Below are 26,471 nucleotides of genomic sequence, written 5' to 3' on the forward strand. Positions count from 1 at the left end.
ATGCTGTAGGAGGAAGTCACATGGGGAGAGGAAGTGTAGCCACATCTTAGTGAGTCTTACTCTGGCTTTGGTAGAGGAAGGACGCAAGCCAGAACGGTCCCTGCAGTAGCCAAGTAGGGCCCTGGCTTATGCCAAGTCCCCTATGGAGAGTCTTACTCTGGTCTCTGTAGTGAACAGACGCACATGAGACTCTGGGTCCACTTCATTTATCATTTGCTACAAAAAATGATACTGAAACCTATGTCAGCTCTGAGCTGGCGTAGGTTTCCAAATTTTCTCACGGACAGGCTCTGTGTGCTCGGGATTTATGTAGAGGCAATGGGCCTCTACATAAATACCCTGAGCTCCGGGGACATTTGTAAGCCCGGTGTAAAAAACATGCCCCAGTGACCCCACCAGCAGAATAGTGAGTGCAGCTCTGGAGTATAATACAGGATGTAACTCAGGAAGAGACCAGGATCAGTAATGTAATGTATGTACACAGTGACTGCACCAGCAGAATAGTGAGTGCAGCTCTGGAGTATAATACAGGATGTAACTCAGGATCAGTAATGTAATGTATGTACACAGTGACCCCACCAGCAGAATAGTGAGTGCAGCTCTGGAGTATAATACAGGATGTAACTCAGGATCAGTACAGGATCAGTACTGTAATGTATGTATACAGTAACCCCACCAGCAGAATAGTGAGTGCAGCTCTGGAGTATAATAAAGGATGTAACTCAGGATACAGTTATAGCAGGATGTAAAGAACTGTCTCAGGGCAAATACAAATGCAATGTGAAGGATGGATGCGTTGTTCTCCTCTGTAGTAAGTGACGCCGCAGGCTATAAGAGTGGGGAGGAGGCTTGAAGGATCCTTTATATAACAGAATATGTCTCGTGTTATGTGCTCAGGATAGGACGCAGTGAAGCACGCTGCAGAAGTTAAATAAATTCTCTTTATAAAACTATAAATATTACAGTAGATACTATACAGAGGCTCCAGGATCCTCTATGCTCCTCATACATCTCAGCTCCAGCTCTATGGCAGGGGGTCCTCCCAGCAGTTTGTCATCCTCGCCTTCTGCAATCACAATAGATTTAGCTGGCGGAGAGCACAGCTGCGAGAAGGGATATGTGGCTGGCAGGAGGCAGGACAGGGCCGGAGGGAGTCCATAAACCTGCGCCAGCTCTCCTTCCTCATCCTTGTGAGGTTCCTTATTGAATGCCGAGTCCTTCTGGGAGTCATCTGACTGTAGACCTCGCTCCTCCAGGCTTCCTGGACGTAAGAGAATGAAATCAAAGTCAGTGTTAATTTATAGTATCCTTATATACAGACACAAATGTGAGAGCTGCAACAATGTAACCAGAGAGAAAGCAAAAAAAAAAAAAAAAAGCTCCTGTGTGTTTCCATGGTTACAGACTACAAACAAACTCTGTGTAGTCGGTTCCTGTAATCATCAATCACTATGTAGTCATTAATATCTGGTTAGAGCGCAGTGTGACTACAAGATCATAGTGCAAAGGGGCTGACTGTAGCTTGTAACCATGAAGACATATAGGTCTGCACAGGAGCTGTATACCCATTATAGGCAGACAGGAAGAGGTTTCTGCAGTAAGAAGGTTATGGGAATTTTAGGGTCTTTAGTTCCTCTCACCTTCCACTGTGTTGTCCAATATAAATGAGAATAACCCTCCCAGAAATATAGGAGTGGTGAGAAGGGATAGCAGGAGCATGTCCAGGGCAGGCCATCCTGGAGGAGAAGAAGAATACGAGCCTGAGCATGTAGCAGTATATAATCCACTGCTAAAGGACAGGCAGGCACCATCTCACCTGTGTCCAGTTGTGTTGGCACCGCATCCAGCCAGCGCGGAACCAGTAAAGCCATGAACATGGTGAAGCCGACAATGAAGATGTTCCTTCCTGAGTCTATATCAGCATACTGGAAGAAAGAGACTCCACCACCCACTGCCATGGAGAAGGTCAGAGAAAGAGTGCCCCCTGCAGATCAAGTGAGAACTGAGGTGAGCCTGAGACCCCTGTACCACAGTCTACTGAGCACTGCTATACAACAACGGTACCAGAATATGGAGCACAACATGCTGGAGAGTGTTTTATAATGGTGTTCAGTATAATGGAGTCTGTGATATCTGGTGTCACTGATCATACCGTGGACAGCAGAAGGGATAGTCATAAGGAACTGAGACAACCTCGGGGAGCAACCCAGGAGAACAAAAAGTAATGCGCATACATGAGCCGAGTGACGACTGCCCACCTGAAAAGCAATTGATATGTAAGAGTTAAGATGATACCACCCCTGTTTAAAAAAAATACTACTATAATACTGCTCCTATATACAAGAATATAACTACTATAATGCGGTTCAGGGAAGAAACAGAGTGCTGCACCTCACACCTATGGCTGATACTAGTGCCGCTTGGCTAAATAAAAAACACATCAGAATTTTGTGTATGAATTGATCAAGCCATACTGCCCCATGTACCTCGTGCCGGTATCTGATACACATGGGTCCCTACACTAAGTCCACACCGTGCCAGTCAGTGACCACCAACCCCGCAGGCGCGCACAGTCAGGGAACGGGGGCCATGGGACGGCCCTGCGACCCCCATGCCACAGGACCAGACCCAAAAACACCACACCAGAACCAGGCCAGCACCGCCGGCGGAGAAGGTCGCCCCCAAGCAGCACAAGTCTGGATAAGGAATTACACTCACCATAGTTATCCAGACTTGTGCTGCTTGGGGGCGACCTTCTCCGCCGGCGGTGCTGGCCGGGTTCTGGTGTGGTGTTTTTGGGTCTGGTCCTGCGGCATGGGGGTCGCAGGGCCGTCCCATGGCCCCCGTTCCCTGACTGTGCACGCCTGCGGGGTTGGTGGTCACTGACTGGCACGGTGTGGACTTAGTGTAGGGACCCATGTGTATCAGATACCGGCACGAGGTACATGGGGCAGTATGGCTTGATCAATTCATACACTAAATTCTGATGTGTTTTTTATTTAGCCTAGCGGCACTAGTATCAGCCATAGGTGTGAGGTGCAGCACTCTGTTTCTTCCCTGAACCGCATAACTACTATAATACTGCTCCTATATACAAGAATATAACTTCTATAATACTGCCCCTATATACAGGAATATAACTTCTATAATACTGCTCCTATATACAGGAATATACTACTATAATACTGCTCCTATATACAGGAATATAACTACTATAATACTGCTCCCTATATACAGGAATATAACTACTATAATACTGCCCACTATATACAGGAATATAACTACTATAATACTGCTCCCTATATACAAGAATATAACTACTATAATACTGCTCCTATATACAAGAATATAACTAATATAATACTGCTCCTATATACAGGAATATAACTACTATAATACTGCCTCCTATATACAAGAATATAACTACTATAATACTGCTCCTATATACAAGAATATAACTACTATAATACTGCCCCTATATACAGGAATATAACTACTATAATACTGCCCCTATATACAAGAATATAAATGCTGTAATACTGCCCCCTATATACAATAATACAACTACTATAATACTGCTCCTATATACAAGAATATAACTACTATAATACTGCCCCCTATATAAAGGAATATAACTGCTATAATTCCCCGGCAGGAAGAAGCGCCGATTGGGCGTGAAACGTCGTCCCCGGGGTGTAAGCGCCCGCTATCCCATCTGTCCTCCCTCACCTATGGATTGAAGTCGCAATAAACTCAGCTTGGAAGCTTGGTGAGTGCCCCAGTCTCTCTTTTCTACTACTCGCATAACTGCTATAATACTGCTCCTATATACAAGAATATAACTACTATAATACTGCTCCTATATACAAGAATATAACTACTATAATACTGCTTCTATATACAGGAATATAACTACTATAATACTGCTCCTATATACAGGAATATAACTACTATAATACTGCTCCTATATACAAGAATATAACTACTATAATACTGCTCCTATATACAGGGATATAACTACTATAATACTGCTCCCATATACAGGAATATAACTACTATAATACTGCTCCTATATACAGGGATATAACTACTATAATACTGCTCCCATATACAGGAATATAACTACTATAATACACGAACTGGAGAGAGTGGAACGGCTGCACATCCCATCTATGGCTGATACTAATGCCGCTAGGCCTGTATTAAAAATCAACACCAGAGTGTCTGTATATGAATTGATCAAGCCATATTGCCCCGTGTACCACCACGCAGGTCCTCTGGTCCACACGGGTCCCTGCGCTAACTCCACACCGTGTCGGTCAGCGACCGCCACCCCCGCAAAGCGTGCACGTGCAGGGAAGGGAGGCCATGGAACGGCCCTGCAACCCCAATGTCACAGGACCAGACCCAAAAAGCCCCACCAAAACCCAGCCAGCACCACCGGCGGGGAAGGCTGCCCCCAAACGACACAAGTATGGATATGGTATTACACTTACCATTGCTGCTCTCACAGAATGGGGAAGACATAGGGTCCAGACATGTGAGCACAGGCATCTCCTGCTAATTTTGGTCATGTGGGTCTTATAAAGGAGTGCGAGCTGTTCAGAGAGGGAGAACTGTAAAACACGAACTGGAGAGAATGGAACGGCTGCACATCCCATCTATGGCTGATACTAATGCCGCTAGGCCTGTATTAAAAATCAACACCAGAGTGTCTGTATATGAATTGATCAAGCCATATTGCCCCGTGTACCACTATAATACTGCCCCTATATACAAGAATATAACTACTATAATACTGCTCCTATATACAAGAATATAACTACTATAATACTGCTCCTATATACAAGAATATAACTACTATAATACTGCTCCTATAAACAGGAATATAACTACTATAATACTGCTCCTATATAGAAGAATATAACTACTATAATACTGCTCCTATATACAGGGATATAACTACTTCATTCAGAAGAAGCAAAACATTAAAAAACGTCCTGGTATCAAGTAACTTTAAATCAGGCAACCAGAAGAAGAACTGGTTACAGCAACTAAACCCCGCAGGGAACAAGAAATGTGGCAGGTGCAACTACTGCAACTTCATGGAACAAGGCCCCCGGGTCACACTGGGAGCCTATCAGGCTGAAGTACGCCAACCCATTTGCTGTCGTAGCGACTACATAGTATATGCTATCTTCTGTCCCTGTAGGAGGTTCTATATAGGATCCACAATAAGAAGCTTCTTCAAAAGATTCCAAGAACACCTTAGATCCATTAGGACCGGACAAGGATGTTATCGGCTGATCGACCACATCAGAAGCGCGCACAACAGTGACCAGAATGCCCTGTCCTTTGCTGGGATAGAAAGAGTTAACACCTGGTCCCCAGGCACAGATCGCCACAAATTGCTTCTAAGGAAAGAGGCAAAATGGATTTCTAGGACAAACGCCTTAGGAGGCCTGGGACTAAATGAGCGCAATGAACTGGTGGCTTTCCTGTAACCAAGTCTGCCCATTGAAGTTTCTGCCACATTTAATTGCCTCATCTCCAACTGGATACAAAACTGACACATTAGCTGAAGCTGGTATGAGTGCAGCACCAGTGTGGCCAAGAACGGTACTACACTACTACTCTACAGTTCATTCATAAAGTTTGCTTTGGCAAAACTACTGGAACACCGATTCTACTCAGAAGCGGCCAGCAATGTTCAGGATCACTTCGATCCCTAATACTATGTACTTTATGTAACTAACCCATCTTTCCTCCACATCTTGTTACATTTTTAATGTGTCACTTTTCCACCACGTGTGTTTGTGTTTATGTTTGTGTGCTGTCACACCCCCCACCGGTGACGTCAGAGTGAGAGGTTACTAACTGACTCCCGGGTTTGAACCTCAGTGGCTTGAGAAAGCGGGAAGTTTACCCGCGAAACGGCTGTAGCCCGAGGGCACAGCATCTGCTGGATCTGTCTCCCCCTGCCCCACACCAACCTGTTTGATGTCACCCTGAAATAAAGATACGGATTGCCTGAAGACTGGTGAGTGCTACGGGTCATCTTTCTGCTGCTTCACTACTTGGCTTGTGCATTATATTGGATTAACTTACCTCTGCATACCTGTCTGAGCACCACATAAAGGCAACTCTATCGGGTCCAAACAATCCCGTTACCCGAGACACCATAAGTGACACTTCCTACACTTATAACACATTTGTGAACGCATTGCTTACCACTGAATGCGATAGTGCCGACATCTCTTTGTAGCTTGTGTGATTTAATTGACTGTACTTTTGTCTGAGCACATCGCGGTGGTTCAGTTCTGATTTATGTCTGCAAGTGATATGGAAGAAGAATTATTGGTTCAGGACGTGGCAGAGTTGGCTCTGGGTGCAGGGAGAGAAGGTGTGGAGGATTTCTTTGAGCAATGCGATCTCAAAGAAGATTTACAACTTATAAGTACCAAAAGCCTCGAGTTCAAAATCATCCAGCTGGCAGAGAAAGAAATCAGATTATTCTGGACTGTAAAATCACTAAAATCGTATAAAAATGCCAAAAGGGTCCCAAGAGGACTGAGAATATATAAAGAAGTATCACAGTTCCAAGAAGATCAGAGTTTCCTTGCAGAGTGGACTGAACTTCAACTCGAGAGCTCATTCAAATTCATGCTGCTGACACTTAAACGCAATGAAGAAGAGTATGAAAAAGTGACCACAGAGCTATGTAAGGCAAAGATTGAACTGAGGACAAGACAAACAGAACAACAAAACCAGCAATTCTGCAGGCGACTAGAGAGAAGACTAGTTCCCTTACAAACAGAAATTAAAGAAAGAAAAAAAGACAAATTTATACGTGACAGAAAAGATTACGAAGAAGGAAAGGTTTTTTCCTGGCAAGAAAAGAAAAAAACAAACAGGAGTTACAGGAAAAAGACACCAAAACAAACCCGCAAAACAAAAGATTATTGGACCACAGAAACGGAATCTAGCTCTTCAGATGAGCAAAGTAAAACTACAGGGAATCCAGGAAGGAGCACATCGGAAGCTGCAGGAACATCAAAAAACGCACCAAAAACCACACCAACCCCTTTAGAAGGAGAAGAACACGGAGAGGAAGGGGTAAAACAAAAAAGAACGACCAGAACAGCAGAGAAGAAGAGGAAGGTCACCTGGAAAGACCTCCACTAACAAAGAAAAACAATAAATACTCGGTCGTAAATTTATCTGGAGTGGATCTTGATAAGGACTGTTTAGACTTACTGGAAAAAGGACTTAACTATTGCATACCTGAAGAATTCAACAGTGCTGACTTCGAAATTGATCTTTATAAGGGCATCAGAAAAATTAATCTATGCAAATTTTTCAAGCAGAACAAGTATAATAACCAAAATAAAGAAAAACGGGAAGGTGAAATGCAGACAGTAGTGGGACCCCTAGGCTTCAGCGCAGCCTCAGATCTCTCAGCAGAGGAACGTGCCAGTATAATCACATTGGCTGAATTAAGTAATGACACTGCCATAAATACCACTGAACCCAGCATGTCAGAGTTCAAAGGGGGAAATAAATCCAGCTTTAACCCCCAAATACAAAAAGGCAGCAATATTGATGTTTTCCACAATTCAGTACAGAGGGACATGAAGGCACTCATCTACCCCCAAGCGGACCCCAACTTGACCCAAAAAGAGCAAAAAGCCCTCAAATGGTTAAAATCCCGCACAGATCTAGTCATAAAAAAGGCCGACAAAGGCGGCAATATAGTAGTGATGTCACAGGGCTACTACTTAAAAGAAGCAGAAAGACAACTCCTGAACAAAGAAATTTACGAACCCCTCCCCTCTGATCCCACGGTGAAAATCCAGAGTAAAATCCAGACATTTCTGAGAAAAAGCATGGAAAGGAATGTGATCAGTAAAAAGACTGCAGAGAAATTAGTGGCTGAAAACCCAAAGAGACCAAGATGGTATTTCCTACCCAAGACTCACAAGTCCCTCACAGCCCCCCCAGGTAGACCAATAGTCTCGGGGATAGGCAGCCCCACTGAATCCTTATCCAAGTACATCGACTGGTTGCTCAGACCAATACTGGACTCAACTCCATCCTATTGCAAGGATACGACCGAATTCCTGAAAATCCTTAAAGATGGCACGTGGGAAAATTCTTGGAATTTAGCTTCGATAGACGTCGAGAGCTTATACACCAAGATCCCACAGGGAAAAGGGATCGAGGTAATCGGCTCTTTCTTACAAGCAGCCGAAAAAAGTGAGGAGTTCATAAGCTTTGTCTGTGAGGCTCTAGAGCTAATACTCACTAATAACTGCTTCACTTTTAATGACAAATGGTACACACAGAGATCCGGGACTGCAATGGGGACGCCGGTAGCATGCACATTTGCAAATCTTTATCTTGCTGCTTTTGAGGAAAAGTTTATCTTTAATGCCACCAACCCATGTATACTAAAGATTAAAAAATATACCAGATTTGTGGATGACATCTTCATTGCCTGGGAAGGCACTAAAGAAGAATTTGATCAATTCATAATATACCTGAATGCAAATAACACTTTCAATATGTACTTTACAAGCAATTTCAGTGAAACCTCAATAGAGTTTCTGGATGTAAAAGTTGAAAAAACCTGCGATGGAGTCACCACAAAAGGTTTTAAAAAACCCACAGCAACAAATAGCTACCTGCACTTCAACAGTTATCACCCGACACATGTGAAAACAGCGATCCCGTACGGCCAATTCATCAGGCTTAGAAAAATAAACGAAGCTGATTCGGACTTTGAAGAACAAGCAGCAAGACTCAAAACTGACCTGCTCCAAAGGGAGTACCCACTGCACGTAATAAATACAGCCCTGGAAAAAGTGAGAAAAATACCCAGGAAGGACCTTTTTAAAAAAAAGAAAAAGGAGGAAAAAGATCAAAGATTTATCTTCACCTTCAAGTACAGTCCAGCAGCTAACACTATAAGACAAGTGATATATAACAATTGGCATATACTGGAAAGTGATAACGCCATAGGAGAGATCGCTGCAAAAAAACCTCTCATTTCATTCAGAAGAAGCAAAACATTAAAAAACGTCCTGGTATCAAGTAACTTTAAATCAGGCAACCAGAAGAAGAACTGGTTACAGCAACTAAACCCCGCAGGGAACAAGAAATGTGGCAGGTGCAACTACTGCAACTTCATGGAACAAGGCCCCCGGGTCACACTGGGAGCCTATCAGGCTGAAGTACGCCAACCCATTTGCTGTCGTAGCGACTACATAGTATATGCTATCTTCTGTCCCTGTAGGAGGTTCTATATAGGATCCACAATAAGAAGCTTCTTCAAAAGATTCCAAGAACACCTTAGATCCATTAGGACCGGACAAGGATGTTATCGGCTGATCGACCACATCAGAAGCGCGCACAACAGTGACCAGAATGCCCTGTCCTTTGCTGGGATAGAAAGAGTTAACACCTGGTCCCCAGGCACAGATCGCCACAAATTGCTTCTAAGGAAAGAGGCAAAATGGATTTCTAGGACAAACGCCTTAGGAGGCCTGGGACTAAATGAGCGCAATGAACTGGTGGCTTTCCTGTAACCAAGTCTGCCCATTGAAGTTTCTGCCACATTTAATTGCCTCATCTCCAACTGGATACAAAACTGACACATTAGCTGAAGCTGGTATGAGTGCAGCACCAGTGTGGCCAAGAACGGTACTACACTACTACTCTACAGTTCATTCATAAAGTTTGCTTTGGCAAAACTACTGGAACACCGATTCTACTCAGAAGCGGCCAGCAATGTTCAGGATCACTTCGATCCCTAATACTATGTACTTTATGTAACTAACCCATCTTTCCTCCACATCTTGTTACATTTTTAATGTGTCACTTTTCCACCACGTGTGTTTGTGTTTATGTTTGTGTGCTGTCACACCCCCCACCGGTGACGTCAGAGTGAGAGGTTACTAACTGACTCCCGGGTTTGAACCTCAGTGGCTTGAGAAAGCGGGAAGTTTACCCGCGAAACGGCTGTAGCCCGAGGGCACAGCATCTGCTGGATCTGTCTCCCCCTGCCCCACACCAACCTGTTTGATGTCACCCTGAAATAAAGATACGGATTGCCTGAAGACTGGTGAGTGCTACGGGTCATCTTTCTGCTGCTTCACTACTTGGCTTGTGCATTATATTGGATTAACTTACCTCTGCATACCTGTCTGAGCACCACATAAAGGCAACTCTATCGGGTCCAAACAATCCCGTTACCCGAGACACCATAAGTGACACTTCCTACACTTATAACACATTTGTGAACGCATTGCTTACCACTGAATGCGATAGTGCCGACATCTCTTTGTAGCTTGTGTGATATAACTACTATAATACTGCTCCTATATACAAGAATATAACTACTTTAATACTGCCCATATATACAGGGATATAACTACTATAATACTGCTCCTATATACAGGAATATAACTACTATAATACTGCTCCTATATACAAGAATATAACTACTTTAATACTGCCCATATATACAGGGATATAACTACTATAATACTGCTCCTATATACAAGAATATAACTACTATAATACTGCTCCTATATACAAGAATATAACTACTATAATACTGCTCCTATATACAAGAATATAACTACTATAATACGGCTCCTATATACAGGAATATAACTACTATAATACTGCCTCCTATATACAAGAATATAACTACTATAATGTATAAAATAGAAAATAAGTCCAAGCACTCACCGGATGAAGGGATCTCTTTGTGCGTTTATTCAGACATCACAGGGAGGGAGCGGTGACAAGGGTGCGGGAGCGTGTAGCAGACAACTGTTTCGCGCCTCAGCGCTTTGTCAAGTCTAACTACTATAATACTGCTCCTATATACAGGAATATAACTACTATAATACTGCCCCCTATATATATATAGTATATGTTACCTGTGTGATTCCTGTTATTCCGGCGCTGGGAATGTTAGATCCCGCTCCGCACACGCTCCCTATAATTCCGGATAAGATATTTCCGATCCCCTCCATGCTGATCCCTCGGTTACAGGAGTGTGCGGGGAGCGGGGGGCAGTTCAGCATCCGAGCACATAAGATATAAGCGCCAAGTGAGGACAGGCTGGAGATGACGGCCATCGCTGCCCCCACGCCGGCCGTCTCCAGGCTCAGGTGAGGCCACCCCGAGGCTCCTGGGCAAAATCAGAGATCAGTGTTAATAAACCTTGTGCCCAGATTCTTATTCACAGTATCACACTTATAGGCTGGGTTCACACACAGTATATTTCAGGCTGTATTTGGTCCTCATGTCAGGTCCTCATAGCAACCAAAACCAGGAGTGGATTGAAAACCCAAGAAAGTATCTGTTCACACAATGTTGAAATTGAGTGGATGGCCGCCATATAACAGTAAATAACGGCCATTATTTTAATATAACAGCCGTTGTTTTAAAATAACAGGAAATATTTGCCATTATATGACGGCCAGCCACTCAATTACAACATTGTGTGAACAGATCCTTTCTGTGTTTTCAATTCACTCCTGGTTTTGGTTGCTATACAGCCTCAAATATACGTAGTGTGAACCCAGCCATAGGCTGAGATACATCATCTCAGCAGAGAGTATCACAAATGATAGGCTTAGATACAGCAGATAGTATCACACATGAGGTTATCCATACCTGGATATGGGAATTGGAACCATGGGGCGGGTTGGGTGATGTTCCCTATGAGGGCAGTGAGCGCCCCCTCTGGATCCTCAGCGGTGGTCTCTGAGGTGTTCTGTACCCCACGGACGTCACTTGGAAACTCCACCGGATCCTGAACCCAAAAACTGCAGATAATCCAGATGCAAGAAACAGGGAGGAAGATCTGTCAGAACCGGCAAAGAAATGGGGTGAGGTGTGAGCGACGGCCGGTAATGCTTGGTGTGGACGATACCTGTGATCTGCTGACTTACGGAGAGCATACGGAATATGGGGGCGTACCTCCTCTCCACCGCTCCCCAGCTACACAGAGGCAGGTGCACACAGCGGAGGGTTTGTGACAATAGACCAGTCACTGCAATCAGGCTGCAATACAACAAGACATCATTCAGTCAATACCCTGCCCCAGTGCATTGTGGGAGACGGAGCTTGGCTACCACAGACAGGTGTCATACAGCTCCCATAAAGAACAATGAAGGTTCAGGCTGTAAATATGCTGAACAAGCAGGAGGTGTTGAGATAGATGTGAGACTATGAATCCTACAGCAGAGGTGACTGGAGTATAAGATGTAATGTAAGTGCACTGTGAATGCAGCTCCGGAGGTGACTGGGGTATAAGATGTAATGTAAGTGCACTGTGAATGCAGCTCCGGAGGTGACTGGAGTATAATATGTAATGTAAGTGCACTGTGAATGCAGCTCCGGAGGTGACTGGAGTATAAGATGTAATGTAAGTGCACTGTGAATGCAGCTCTGGAGGTGACTGGAGTATAAGATGTAATGTAAGTGCACTGTGAATGCAGCTCCGTAGGTGACTGGAGTAAAATATATAATGTAAGTGCACTGTGAATGCAGCTCCGGAGGTGACTGGAGTATAAGATGTAATGTAAGTGCACTGTGAATGCAGCTCCGGAGGTGACTGGAGTATAAGATGTAATGTAAGTGCACTGTGAATGCAGCTCCGGAGGTGACTGGAGTATAAGATGTAATGTAAGTGCACTGTGAATGCAGCTTCGGAGGTGACTGGAGTATAAGATGTAATGTAAAAGCAGAATAGGGACTGACTCTCAGATAGGACGCAAAAGCAGAATTAAAGGGGTATTCCACTCAAACATAACTTTTGATATGTTGCTGCCCATGGTGAGACTAACAATTCCTTCCATACTTGTTATTATCTATTCAGTCTCCTTCCCCCAGTTCTCAGCTGCTGCTTTCTGCTGAAAACACAAAAATCTGTGTGTGAGCTTTTCTCTCTGTCTCTACCTTCTTCTCCTCCCTTCTGAGACAGATGATGTAAACAAGTCCCTGGTAGGCTGTATCTGCAACATAGTAGCTTCTTTATAATGCTGGAAGGGTCAATCACAGTGAGTTCATCAGCAACTTGACCTCAGAATAACCGTCCCAGCATTATAAAAAAAGCTACAATGTTGCAGATACAGCCTTCCAGGGACTTATTTACATCAGATGTCTCAGAAGGGAGGAGGGAGGAGAGGAGACAGAGAGAAAGGCTCACACACAGATTTTTGTGTTTTACCAGCTGAGAACTGGGGGAAGGAGACTGAATAGATCTGGAATGAATTGTTAGGCTCAGCATGGGAAGCAACATATCAAAAGTTATGTTTGACTGGAATACCCCTTTGAGAATGTGGCTCTAGATATGACAGGAGCACAAGATATGATGCAACAGAACAATTGGAAATGCAGCTCTGAAGGTGACTGGTAGATAAGACATGATGTAATAGCAGAATAGTGAGTGCAGCTCTGGAGGCGACTGTTAGATAAGACTAGATGAAACAGCAGAATAGTGAGTGCAGCTCTGGAGGCGACTGTTAGATAAGACATGATGTAACAGCAGAATAGTGAGTGCAGCTCTGGAGGATAAGCAATGAGCAGCAGCAGCTCACCTCATGGAGATCCCCCAGTTGGAGGCACAGAGTGTGGCCGCAGGTTTGTAACAGGAAAGTCCAATAATGGAGAGAACAGGAGCAATGACCATGGGGCCACAGAACTGTAAGATCCAACCCCAGAGTCCAGAGACCCCGAAGAGAAGCTGCAGGAGCCCAGAGACCAGCAGCGCCCCCGATACCTGCAGAACCAGCAGTCATAGTGAGGAGGGGTCAGAGGGCAGCCATAGTCTCATCACAACTACTACACACACCCAGTATACAGGCCGCTGTATATACTGTATCCTCCTTCCTGATCATACTGACCTGTGTGAGGGGCTGGAGGTCACACGAGGGTCCTGCACAATCCACCAATCCAGCAGCATCTGGAAGCAGAGAGTTTAGCAGGTGAGGACAGGTGGGGAAAGTGCAGCCTTACCTCTAAGCCAACAAGAACCAGAGAGACATCATGGTCTCCAGCCTGCAGCTCTCCCACAAATTCTAATGCCGCATATCAGAGCATGCTGGGAGTTGTAGTGTGCAGCAGTTGGAGATCCGCAGGCTGGAGGCCTATTATGTTATGTAATGTACTTAGGTTGTGTCTCATGGAGTTACATGTCAGGATGAGACTCACCGCCTCCTGCTGTAGACTCATTCACATCCTTGTATTTGCTGAGGATGATGGCCGGGACCAGGAGCTCGAAGGTTGGAGCCTGCACCAGGGGTAACCTGCATGATGGGAGAGGTAGTCATCGACCGAGCACAGGCCCTGGCCAACCATCACAGTCTGTGGACCACTAAACACTTCTTACTGATCTGTACCCTGATGAGGAAAGGACCATTGGCTGGAATGTTCTTCCTCAGGACACGGAATGAAAAGTTCTCCAACTTTCCGATAAACTTTTTATTCTGTTTGCTGTCAGTGAATGGAAACATTAATAAAAAGGCTGAAAACCCTTACCGGTAACTACACAACCTGGATTCCAGTCTGATGCATTGTACATAGCTAGTCCTGCTCTCAGCTGTATCCAGTATAGACAATGCTCTGTGAGCTCCAGACTGATACAGTGTACATAGCTAGTCCTGCTCTCAGCTGAGGAGTGATACAATTGTATCCAGTCTAGACAATGCTCTGTGAGCTCCAGACTGATACATTGTACATACCTAGTCCTGCTCTCAGCTGTATCCAGTCTAGACAATGCTCTGTGAGCTCCAGACTGATACATTGTACATAGCTAGTCCTGCTCTCAGCTGTGTCCAGTGTAGACAATGCTCTGTGAGCTCCAGACTGATACATTGTACATAGCTAGTCCTGCTCTCAGCTGTGTCCAGTGTAGACAATGCTCTGTGAGCTCCAGACTGATACATTGTACATAGCTAGTCCTGCTCTCAGCTGTATCTAGTGTAGACAATGCTCTGTGAGCTCCAGACTGATAAATTGTATATAGCTAATCCTGCTCTCAGCTGTGTCCAGTGTAGACAATGCTCTGTGAGCTCCAGACTGATACATTGTACATAGCTAGTCCTGCTCTCAGCTGTATACAGTGTAGACAATGCTCTGTGAGCTCCAGACTGATACATTGTACATAGCTAGTCCTGCTCTCAGCTGTGTCCAGTGTAGACAATGCTCTGTGAGCTCCAGACTGATACATTGTACATAGCTAGTCCTGCTCTCAGCTGTATCCAGTGTAGACAATGCTCTGTAAGCTCCAGACTGATACATTGTACATAGCTAGTCCTGCTCTCAGCTGAGGAATGATACAATTGTATCCAGTACAATAAACAATAGCCTCTTGTTCTGTGATTACAGCTCCTATGTGTCACCATGGTTACAGACTACAAACCCTGAGTAGTCGGATCCTGCAGTCATACGGCTATTTATCTGCCCCTGAACCTTGCTGACAAACATATAGTACCTTCTAATGCCCCTATTCCACGGGCTGTCTAGAGGAGCAAACGAGCACTCTCAGCGCTCGTTTGCTCCTTGTTCCCCGCTCGCTGCCGCCGCTATTCGTCGCGCCTGCAGCAAGCAGGTGAGTGCGGGAGGGGCGGCGGGGAGCTGCGGGGGGGCTGCCCGGGTGATCGCTGATCGTCCGGGCAGCCCATAGGATACAGAAGCGTCTGCTGGCGATGCTCCTATTCAACGGAGCGACGGCTGCAGATCGCTGCTTTATCAGTCACTTGTTTTTCAACATGTTGAAAAATAAGCGACTGCAACGATCAGCCCACATGAACGATGTCGGCTGATCTTTGCACTCTATTCCACGGGACGAATATCGTCCATAGCGGTCGGTATCGTCCGAATACGGACGATAATCGTTCCGTGGAATAGGACCTTAAGGGACAGAAGAGCCACAGATGCTGCGGAACAGCCATGGGCTCCAGTAAAGCCCAATGACTCTATGTACATCACATTCAATTAGACCAGTGATTTTCAACCAGTGTGCCGCGACACATGGTCGGGTGTGCCGCGGGGAAAGTTCCCCAAACTATGGTGCCCCTGCAGATCGCCCCACTGCTGCTGTCCGCCTCACCTACTGGCCGCCTGTAGCGCCCGGACGTGCTGCTCCTATCCAATCAGCGGAGACCGGGAGCGTGGTGCGCTGCGGCACCACGCTCCCGGTCTACGCTGATTGGAGGAGCACATCCGGGCCAGTAGGTGAGGTGGACAGCAGCGGCGACCATCTCGGAGGAGGTGAGGAGGAAGGGGGGGAGAGAAACCTGGGGATGGGGGAGAGAAACACGAGAAAACAATGGGGGAGAGAAACATGGGGATGGGGGAGAGAAGCATGGGGGAGAAACAGGGGGAGAGAGACAGGGAGAGAAGCATGGGGGAGAGAAACATGGGGATGGGGGAGAGAAACATGGGGATGGGGGAAAAACAGGGGAGAGAGAAACATGGGGATGGGGGAGAGAAACATGGGGATGGGGGAAAAACAGGGGAGAGAGAAACATGGGGATGGGGGAGAGAAGCAGGGGGAGAGAAGTTTGGTGGAGAGAAGCAGGGGGGAGAGAAGTAAGGTGGAGAGAAGCATGGGGGAGAGAAGCACAGGAGAGAAGCATGGGAGAGAGAAGCACAGGAGAGAAGCAGGGGGGAGAAGTATGGTGGAGAGAAGCACAGGAGAGAAGTAGGGGGGAGAAGTATGGTGGAGAGAAGTATGGGGGAGAGAAGTACGGGAGAGAAGCATGGGGGGGAGAAGCACAGGAGAGAACTAGGGGGGAGAAGTATGGTGGAGAGAAGCACAGTAGAGAAGTAGGGGGGAGAAGTATGGTGGAGAGAAGTATGGTGGAGAGAAGCAGGGGAGAGAAGCAGGGGGGGAAGTATGGGGGAGAGAAGTATGGTGGAGAGAAGCAGGGGGGAGAAGTATGGTGGAGAGAAGCACAGGAGAGAAGTAGGGGGGAGAAGTATGGTGGAGAGAAGCACAGGAGAGAAGTAGGGGGGAGAAGTATGGTGGAGAGAAGCACAGGAGAGAAGTAGGGGGGAGAAGTATGGTGGAGAGAAGCACAGGAGAGAAGCACAGGACAGAAGCATGGGGGAGAGAAGCACAGGAGAAGTATGGTGGAGAGAAGCACAGGAGAGAAGTAGGGGGGAGAAGTATGGTGGAGAGAAGCACAGGGGGGAGAAGAAAACAGGCCCAGGTTTCACACTGAGTGAGTACCTATACATACTATGTAATTAGTTATAGATATAACAATGTATGTGATATTCTTGTGTTTTTATTTGTTTATAACAATATGTGATGTTATACTGAGTCCGCACACTCCTCACATATCTATCACATATACTTCTATGTAACAAGAACAAAACCTAAAAGAAATAATAGAACAAATAATTACAAAAACTTCCAACGCACAGTCTGTGGGGTTAGAGCTCCAACCACAGCTAACTAGAAGAGACCAACCCAACCATAGTCCATACTGTCCTGACAGTGCAGCAGGGCTGATCCTAAGAGGGGAGGACTGATACACTATAACGAGTGCTGCACCTCTACATGGGATATGTGGTAATAAAGGGATTTTAACAAGAATTCTGTCATGTGTTACTTCCATCCATTTATCCTTACTTCTATGGTGGGAGTGCAGTAACATGACTGGAGACCAGACTACACAGGGCTTGTTTGTAGTCTGTAACCATGGAGACACATAAGTCTGCAAAGGAGCAATATGGTAGGAGAGTTTTAATCAAGTATTTGCACTGTTAGTACAGTGTATGTATTAAAAGTGTCATATAACCCACTGGGAGGGAGGGCATAGGGTCAGACCACCCACCTCTACAGTCCCTTTGGTTTCCATGATAGTGGACTCAGCAGCACAACCTGGATATATAGACAACTTCATGTAATACAATTGGTCTGAATACTCTGCTCATGTATCTTATAGGTGCCAATAGACGTCCCTTACATTTTGCCACAGACCCTTTAAATGGTCCTTAAAGGGATATTCCAATTATGGTTGGGATGGGGACGGCTGCCAGGATTATGGAAGTAGCCAAGCTATCTGGTCTGTGCTGTAAATAGGAGTTATCTGTGCAGGATCGGCAGGGACTGGTCAGAGGATTGTTACTGCTGAATAATGCCAGCAAGTAGTCAGATACAAGCACAGAGAGGCCGATCTCGTCTCCGCTCCATTTCCTGAGTATTAATGGGTTTATTCTAGGAGAGCGAGATAATAACCTGGCGCAACTACAGAGCTCCGTGGAGGTTTTTGTTTAGACCCTCAATTTATTTTTGTCTGTTTTAGACCATAAAATGAGCAAACTATTACTTTAGATCAGTGTTCTACAACCTCTTTGCAAAACTACAACATTGGTCTTAAAAGCTTTGGCTCTTAAAGTGATCGTTCACCATGAAAATGCCATAGAATCTATCAGCGTCATGTTATAGAGCAGGAGGAGCTGAGCAGATTGATGTATATCTGTGCTGGAAAAGATTCCGTATAACCTGTAGTCTATTGATTGTAATCTCCTATCCTCTTATGCTAAGGAGTCCAGTGGGCGGTCCTATTATTGAGTGGCACTGTCTGCTAGACTCCATAGAATAAGAAGAGCAAGTTAAATAGGATATATTCCTATGATTATATATATCAGTCTGCTCAGCTCCTCCTGCTCTATGACATGATGCCAAGAGATTAGAAAGCATTGTCATGGTCACATGGCCCCTTTAAAGGAAAAATCTTGTAGAATGGAGTCTCATTGCCCAATGAATCTGAAGACAATACCTGCTTCCCAGGCCGCTCTGTAAGCCGGTGCTGATACCACAGATGAAGAGGCTGCGGGCCAATAGGCGGCTCTGACCTTGGGGTGTCAGCGGGCGATGCTGCAGGAAGAGGCGGTGACAGGTGCAGAGTAGAGAGGTCTGAATCAAGACGTGCTGGAGGGTGAGAGCAGAATCATATATCAAGCCAGTTATATCACCACTCACCTAGATCAGTGGTCTCCAACCCGTGGCCCCCCCCAGCTGTTCCAAAACTACAACTCCCAGCATGCCCTGAAAGCCTTCTGGAGAGAAAAAGGTTGGAGACTATTGCTTTGGATTAAAGAGCCCCTTCATTTCTTTGGATTAAACAGCCCCTCTGAGCATGCTGGGAGTTGTAGTCTTCTAACAGTTGGCAAGCCATAAGTTGGAGGGTGTAATTGAGTATCCTTAACTTACCTGAAGTGCAAAGAAGAAGCTGAGGAGCCATGGTGGGGTCTCATGGGGCCGGTAGGAAGATTGCCGGCTACTCTTGGTCCCACAGCAGATAATGGACATCTCTGTGACAGGTCTTGGCGGGTTCTGAGGGGTCATGGAGAAACAGCTGAGCCCACCGTTCCCTGCAGATGTAGGAGGAGGGCCATGGACGCCACACTCCTTCCAATGGTCAGGACAACCTTTGCCTGCACACCCATCCCCTGTCATCCATTAACCTTGGTGTTCCACTTGCTTGCCCCGGGGTTTTCCAATAACCTGAACCTCTTGTGCGGGGAGCGTGAATCTAGGAACTCAGGATACGAGGAATTCGTACTAGGAACTCACCGAGTATCAGAGAGTTCACAATGGATGAGCTGCGTCATTCCTCACAGTGACACAACCCATCTCCAGGCTCACACTGTATAGGGGATAGGATCTGCAGAGAATGACCACAGGGCCTCAATAGGCCCCCGACATGGTCAATAGGCCCCCCCATCATCATGGTTAATAGGCCCCCTGACATGGTTAATAGGCTCTCCAACATGGTCAATAGGCCCCCCCATCATCATGGTTAATAGGCCCCCTGACATGGTCAATAGGCTCCCCAACATGGTCAATAGGCCCCCTGACATGGTCAATAGGCTCCCCAACATGGTCAATAGGCCCCCCCATCATCATGGTTAATAGGCCCCCCCAACATGGTCAATAGGCCCCCCATCATCATGGTTAATAGGCCCCCTGACATGGTCAATAGGCCCCCTGACATGGTCAATAGGCCCCCTGACATGGTCAATACATCCCCCAACATGGTCAATAGGCCCCCGACATGGTCAATAGGCTCCCCTACATGGTCAATAGGCCCCCGACATGGTCAATAGGCCCCCGACATGGTCAATAGGCCCCCCCAACATGGTCAATAGGTCCCCGACATGGTCAATAGGCCCCCCATCATCATGGTTAATAGGCCCCCTGACATGGTCAATAGGCTCCCCAACATGGTCAATAGATCCCCAACATGGTCAATAGGCCCCTGACATGGTCAATAGGCCCCCCGACATGGTCAATAGGCCCCCGACATGGTCAATAGGCCCCCTGACATGGTCAATAGGCCCCCCGACATGGTCAATAGGTCCCCCGACATGGTCAATAGGCCACTGGCATGGTCAATAGGCCCCCCGACATGGTCAATAGGCCCCTGGCATGGTCAATAGGCCCCCGACAGGGCCAAACCTTATTATTTGGGCTCCATAGTTATTTGCACTTGGGTCCTGGAGCTTCTAGGTATATCCCTGTTCTTGATACATTCTGTGGTAATGTGAGGTCATTGTGCAGTGTCCTATCGGTACCCCATTGGACTATGGTTGGATGTCATACAGCCAGTGCCACCAGACCTTGTGCAAAGTTCAGTACAGCTCACAGCCTGACCACCTCTGGTTAAGTAGAGAGTCTTGAGTATAGGAAGGAAAGGAGAGGACAGACCTTTGGAGATACGTACAAAGCAGCAAGACTTAGTACTAACCATCGAGACCTGCACCCCACTATTGGGAACTGCAGCATCACATGTAAGTAAAGACTTTTTACACCAACTTTGAGTCAAATAGGATCAGTCTCCGTGACAACCACATGGACTAAAGAGAGCAGCATACCCCCAGATACCCTCACATACACCAGTTTTATGAACTATCCTGCTCCAGCCATAACCTACCTGTTGTAATAGTCAAGAGACTGGGCTTCTTCCCTGCTCTGCACACCCCCTTATAAACAGCAGATGACACATAGAAGTAGATGAGGAAATAACACAGGTTTATTATTTTTATGGATGAGACATGGTGGAAACATGAATTATGCACACTTATACTGTGTATCCTCCAGTCACATCCAAAGCTGCAGGTTTGCAGTCACCTTAGTGGGAGCTCAGAAGACGGTGACATAGACAAAACTAAGCTGTTTGGGTAGAGCAAAGTTATGGTAAAGGAGAACCTCATATATGTCTGCGGAATTCTAAGTACAGCTTTGGATGTGACTAGAGAAGAAGATATTATATATGGATCAGGTGCTACTACTATTTCAGAACCATGTCTGTACAGTTCTATGATGTACTGCAGGAGCCACCATGTACAAATACAACAAAAAGACCCTCCAACAAAATACAAGATACGCTACTTGAATATTAGTGCAATCCCAGTATACATATATACTCACCAATACAGTATCCGGTCACATATAGAGAACTAGAGTCAGTGCAGGATTCAACACTTCATTACCTGTATAGCGATTCCCCAATATGGTGTCCGAATGCAGAATCTGCAATAAGACCCCCAACTATAAGGCTTCATTTACTGGGGTCTCCTATAGGGCGGTGATGGTGCCCCTCAGGATACGGGATACGGGGGCAGCTGTAATCGCTGGGCTTCTTATAGGTGACAACCTTATACTGGGGTGACACTCCATCAGCTATAAAATGTCATCAGGGAAGACATAGAAATCTGTTGGCAGGTGGAAACCATCAGTAAGTAGGCTGGAGGCTGCTGACAGATCATCTAGACAGATTTTAGGTGAATGTTCAGCGTCACAAACATCAATAACTCATCATCCAGGCTGACTGACATAGGAAGAACTGGATATTGTGTAAGGAAGTCACATGACGCTGGGTCACACTACACTGGGTCACATGACGCAGGGTCACATGACGCAGGGTCACACGACGCTTTTTTATATAACGTGTAAAGATAGGGGAAAGACGCATCACAAGAATCAGCACTTTTTATTATGAATCAGGACGGTTCATCACAAACACAATATAACAGATTCATCCACTGATCCATCCACACCTGCTTGTTGTCGGTTTCCCCACCTTGCTGTTGATGGATCCGTTATCCCTATGCTCTGCCTCTATTTTGTATGTTGAGTATTTATAGTTACGTGTCGTGCAGTAATCCACTGGCGAGTGTTACCTCTCAGAACCAGCACTGCCTGTACATGCCGCTATATACCACTATATAGTAAAGCCTATATATATAAATGTCACAGCTGAACCCGGCCCTGGAGCCTGAATGGGGCGGCATTAGTCGAGCCTACTTGATGATGGTTTCCAAGGAGAAGCTGTAATCAGTTACTGATCTACAATGATAGAAAACACAACATACAAAGAGGAAAGATGAATAAATTCTTAAAGTGTCACTGTCGTTTAAAATTTTTTTTCAGAAATCAGTAGTACAGGCGATTCTAAGAAACTTTGTCATTGGGTTTATTAGGCAAAAAATGCATTTTTATCAAGAAAAAGCAGTTTGAAGCTCTCCCCCTTCATCATTGTGTATGGAGAGGGGAGGGGTGGAGGGAGATGAGGCACCAAAACAGGGCAACAAAGAGTTAATTTACAGCTACATCACCAGGCTATCTCCTCTGAAGCCAGCACTGACCTCTGAATACAGGCTTTCCCACAGCTCCCACTGTGTAATCCTTTGTTCTCTGCTGCCGACTAATCTCCCTCCTCCTCTCTCCATAGGTTACACAGGGCCCGACTGATGTAAATGAGTTGAGATTTCCTGATAATGAGCAGTGAATATGAGAGAGGAGGGGGGGGGGGGGGGCTGGGAAAAGGCTTTCTGAATGCAGATGATGGCAGATTTGCCTAATAAACACAATTACAAAGTTTCTTAAAATCACCTGGACTATTGTGACACAACAGTGACACTTTAAAGGGAACCTGTCATATCACTTTAATGCTGCCTGCGTCATCTGGGCGGTTACTGACTTTTCCCCGTCCCTCCAGCTTTGATTGATAGATTTCTCCCAGTTATATAGGGTTAAGCATAGGGAAGACTTATTGATCAAGGCCTGCAAGGCACGGGGAAGCTGTGATGGAGAGGCAGGCAGTGCTGCCCCAATGACTTGTGGTTCAGGCAGCATGAAAGTGATGACAGGTCCCCTTTAAAGGGAACCTGTCACCCCCCGTACCGGGGTGACAGGCTCCCGACCCCCCGTTAGAGACCCTTATACTTACCTCATCCCGCCGGGTCCCGCTTCTGGATTCGGTCGGGTCCCGGAGATCTCAGCCGCTGCAGCCCGGCGCGCGCGCTGAGAGATGAGTCCAACACCCATAGAGAATGACAGGAGAGTCCAGCGCTCCGTCATTCTCTATGAGCGTTGGACTCATCTGTCAGCGCGCGCGCCGGGCTGCAGCGGCTGAGATCTCCGGGACCCGACCGAATCCAGAAGCGGGACCCGGCGGGATGAGGTAAGTATAAGGGTCTCTAACGGGGGGTCGGGAGCCTGTCACCCCGGCACGGGGGGTGACAGGTTCCCTTTAATCCTACACAAAGCTGCTATACAGCTAATGGTAAAGGTGGAGACTGAACTGGTTGAAAATCCTACTAGTAGAAAGTCTCCACAAAAACAAACTGATCACAAGGTGTCGTGCCCCTGGGACCCCCTTAGTAATCATATATAACTTGTGGGGGAACTTAGCAGCAAGTGTTTCATTTCCCTGCAGCGCCACCACAGGAGAAAAGGAGTATTACACCAGGTCCATTCAAATCGCAGGGTTGTCTGGGTGGTTCTGGACAAGACAAGTCCTCCAGAGAGGGAGACGCTCTTTACACATGATCTCCACTCACTCTATCAGCTCAGTTATGATCCCGTGAGGACTGAAGAGGAAACAGAATGTCCACCGTTACATTTCCTACGTACAATGAGATATATACATAACTGCGGGCGGTGTACACAGTATATACCTAGACACCTATCTATCGTCATAGTGATGACCCTGATCACAGGTCCGAGGACGTCTCCATCATGGATGAAACCGGAAACATCTCCAGCTCCAGTCTGTAAACTTCTCATGAACACATAGTACAGTATATTGTATCTCTTAGTATACACCATGAAGAGGAGGCGGAGCCAAGACGCCGCCATTACTGCCAGAAAACATCAAGGCGACATCTGTGACCCCTGACATCCTCCAAGCGGCAATGGAGCCTGCTTCTGTCACCAAACATCACATGACCAGGCATCCAATCACCTTGGAGTGATGAAACAGCGCCCCCTAGCCACAAAATGTCCTATCATTCCTCTGTGTCTGGTCGACTCCTCGCATTCCCATTGACTCCATCACAAGGAATTGCGGTCTAGACCTGGAAGAAGCAGACAGAAAGAGAAGATGTCAGAGAAAAGGCGGAGCTTGCTGGATGGGCGACAGAAAACACCAGAAGCAGTGGAGTAAACCCTTAAAGCGGAAAGAATATTCAGGATGACGTCACCGGCGATGATGTCATCACTGAGAAGAGAAGGGTTTACATGTGCAAGAAGGCGAAAAGGTGCGTGCAGTGTACGGGGGGGGGGGGGGGGGGGGGCACGGATTCTTACTGCCCCATCATTCCCTTGGGATCTCGGGGGAGGAGCTTTCACCTATTTCTCCAGTTTTGAGCTACTTTGCTGAATATAACAGGGAGTCGCCTCAACCCCTCCCACTGCTGGGGCTTTATTTTTCTTTCTTGTTGTATGTTTTTTTTTTTTAATGGAATCTTTTGTTATCCTTTATGTTGTATCGCAAAATGAAAAAATAAACCTATATTTATGGGGTGAAATAAAAAATATGGAGCGATTTTATGATTTGTGAGGTAACTGTGCGGTATAAATTATGTTATCCTGCAGACGGTTTTTATATACTTTTTGTTATTTTTATTACACTACAAACGCTTTGCGTGGTAGTCCGACCCCCGCCACTTCTTTAGTTTTGTATTTATGCAGCTGTCTTGTTGCTCGTTTTTTGCAGGGTAAAATGGCAATATCTATGCAGCTGTCTTGTTGCTTGTTTCCTGCAGGGGAAAACGACAATTTTTATTGACACCATTTTCAGGCAGAGGCCATTTTCTTAACCCTTTTTTTTTTGTAATGCGGCTACTTTATATTATGGGGGTTTTTTTATGGCGTTTTGTGTGATCTATAAACAACAATATATTTTAGCAGGTGATTTTATTTTTTTAGGTAAAAATTTTGTTATTTTTTTGTAGTTTAGATTTTTTCAACTTTATTTTATATTGTTTATTTATTTTTTACATGACTATATATTATGGTGTGTGTGCCATATTGCTTACAAGCATGGCGGAGCCAGACTGTGTCTCTGAGGGGCTGATTGGTAACTAGAGGACACTGACACACAGAATGTAACCACCTAGATGATGAGGTCACTATGCAACACGGCATCTAGGCGGGTAAATGTCTGGGATTTGAGTTATCTCTGATCCCGGCCCCTGATGGATGATACCCGCTGTGTTTAGGTTGGTTTCAACAGACACTCTTTCCAGCTTCTCCCCATTTACATATAACTATACTAAACCAAGAACCCCCTTTATTTCTTATGGTGTATTTCTTTAAACTGAACAATCCCTTTAAGCGATTCCCTGATATATTCAGCAAACTAGCTCCAAATCATGACAGTATCAGGGCATGCAATGTCTCATGCGTTATTGCTTTTATAGAGTCATTAGAGTTTGTTTTTTCCTGATTTTTGACAATGGGCATTGACCAAAGAACTGGAAGGAAGAAGAGAGCAGCCGCCCCAGGACACCTCAGAAGAGCAGCCAGAGGGAAAGAAACAGAGAGGGAAGCGACATGTCAGGCCGAGCAAAAACCTGGAGGCAGCATAAAGGGCCATTTCTGAGGTTCCCGGGTACAAAGGGCAAAGATGAACTTTCCAGACAATTCTCACACGGACGCTTTGCTCCTGCCAAGCACTGTAGGGAGCGTACCTGTGCCTCAGAGAGGAGAAGGAGGTGCAGGGTGAAGGTAGGAAAGACCATCGCAGGGTTAGGAATTAAGGGCATCAATACCTGCGGGGGTTAAAACCAGGGCTTGTAGGATGTCAGAGAGCGACACAATCCCACGGGGCCGACGCTCCTCATCCACCAGAACCAAACGATGAACCTGAGAGAGAGAAGAACATAGGGAACAGACAAATACCGCTATATCCATGTCATCTTATAGAGCATGCTGGTATAACCTGGGTATACACTGTATATAGTTATATATGTACAGCTGGTATAACCTGGGGATCTCCTGTATATATGTACAGCTTGTATATAGTGATATATGTACAGCTGGTATAACCTGGGTATCTCCTGTATATATGTACAGCTTGTTTATAGTGATATATGTACAGCTGGTATAACCTGGGTATCTCCTGTATACAATTATATATGTACAG

General features: G+C 45.9%; 2 protein-coding genes across 4 annotated transcripts in view; both read right to left on the bottom strand.

Annotated features, from left to right (window-relative positions):
- Positions 1 to 971: 971 nt before the first annotated feature.
- On the bottom strand, positions 972 to 19,456 carry SLC23A3 (solute carrier family 23 member 3). The gene is made up of 12 exons (XM_069985058.1): positions 19,250 to 19,456; positions 18,816 to 18,967; positions 14,233 to 14,327; positions 13,926 to 13,984; positions 13,620 to 13,801; positions 11,970 to 12,081; positions 11,692 to 11,881; positions 10,950 to 11,203; positions 2,153 to 2,258; positions 1,817 to 1,984; positions 1,641 to 1,736; positions 972 to 1,261 (listed from the first exon to the last, which is right to left on the bottom strand). Exons 1-12 carry the CDS (start codon positions 19,382 to 19,384, stop codon positions 972 to 974), a joined length of 1,839 nt encoding a protein of 612 aa, XP_069841159.1. The 5' UTR covers positions 19,385 to 19,456.
- A 4,110-nt stretch (positions 19,457 to 23,566) lies between these two features.
- PRKAG3 (protein kinase AMP-activated non-catalytic subunit gamma 3) overlaps positions 23,567 to 26,471 on the bottom strand; it is a 35,579-nt gene continuing 32,674 nt past the window's right edge. The window contains exons 12-14 of one of the 3 annotated variants that reach the window (XR_011364499.1): positions 26,098 to 26,191; positions 24,288 to 24,399; positions 23,567 to 23,913 (exon numbers count right to left, since the gene is read on the bottom strand). Coding sequence is in view for 1 of the 3 variants with exons in the window: in XM_069982523.1 (XP_069838624.1) it covers positions 24,377 to 24,399; positions 26,098 to 26,191 (117 nt within the window). In the remaining 2 variants the exon portion in view is untranslated. Of the gene's footprint in view, positions 24,400 to 26,016; positions 26,192 to 26,471 lie in introns of all 3 variants that reach the window. The other 2 variants (XR_011364498.1, XM_069982523.1) reach the window with 2 other exon arrangements.

Source organism: Dendropsophus ebraccatus, chromosome 9 (assembly GCF_027789765.1).
Source record: "Dendropsophus ebraccatus isolate aDenEbr1 chromosome 9, aDenEbr1.pat, whole genome shotgun sequence".
Taxonomy (NCBI): domain Eukaryota; kingdom Metazoa; phylum Chordata; class Amphibia; order Anura; family Hylidae; genus Dendropsophus; species Dendropsophus ebraccatus.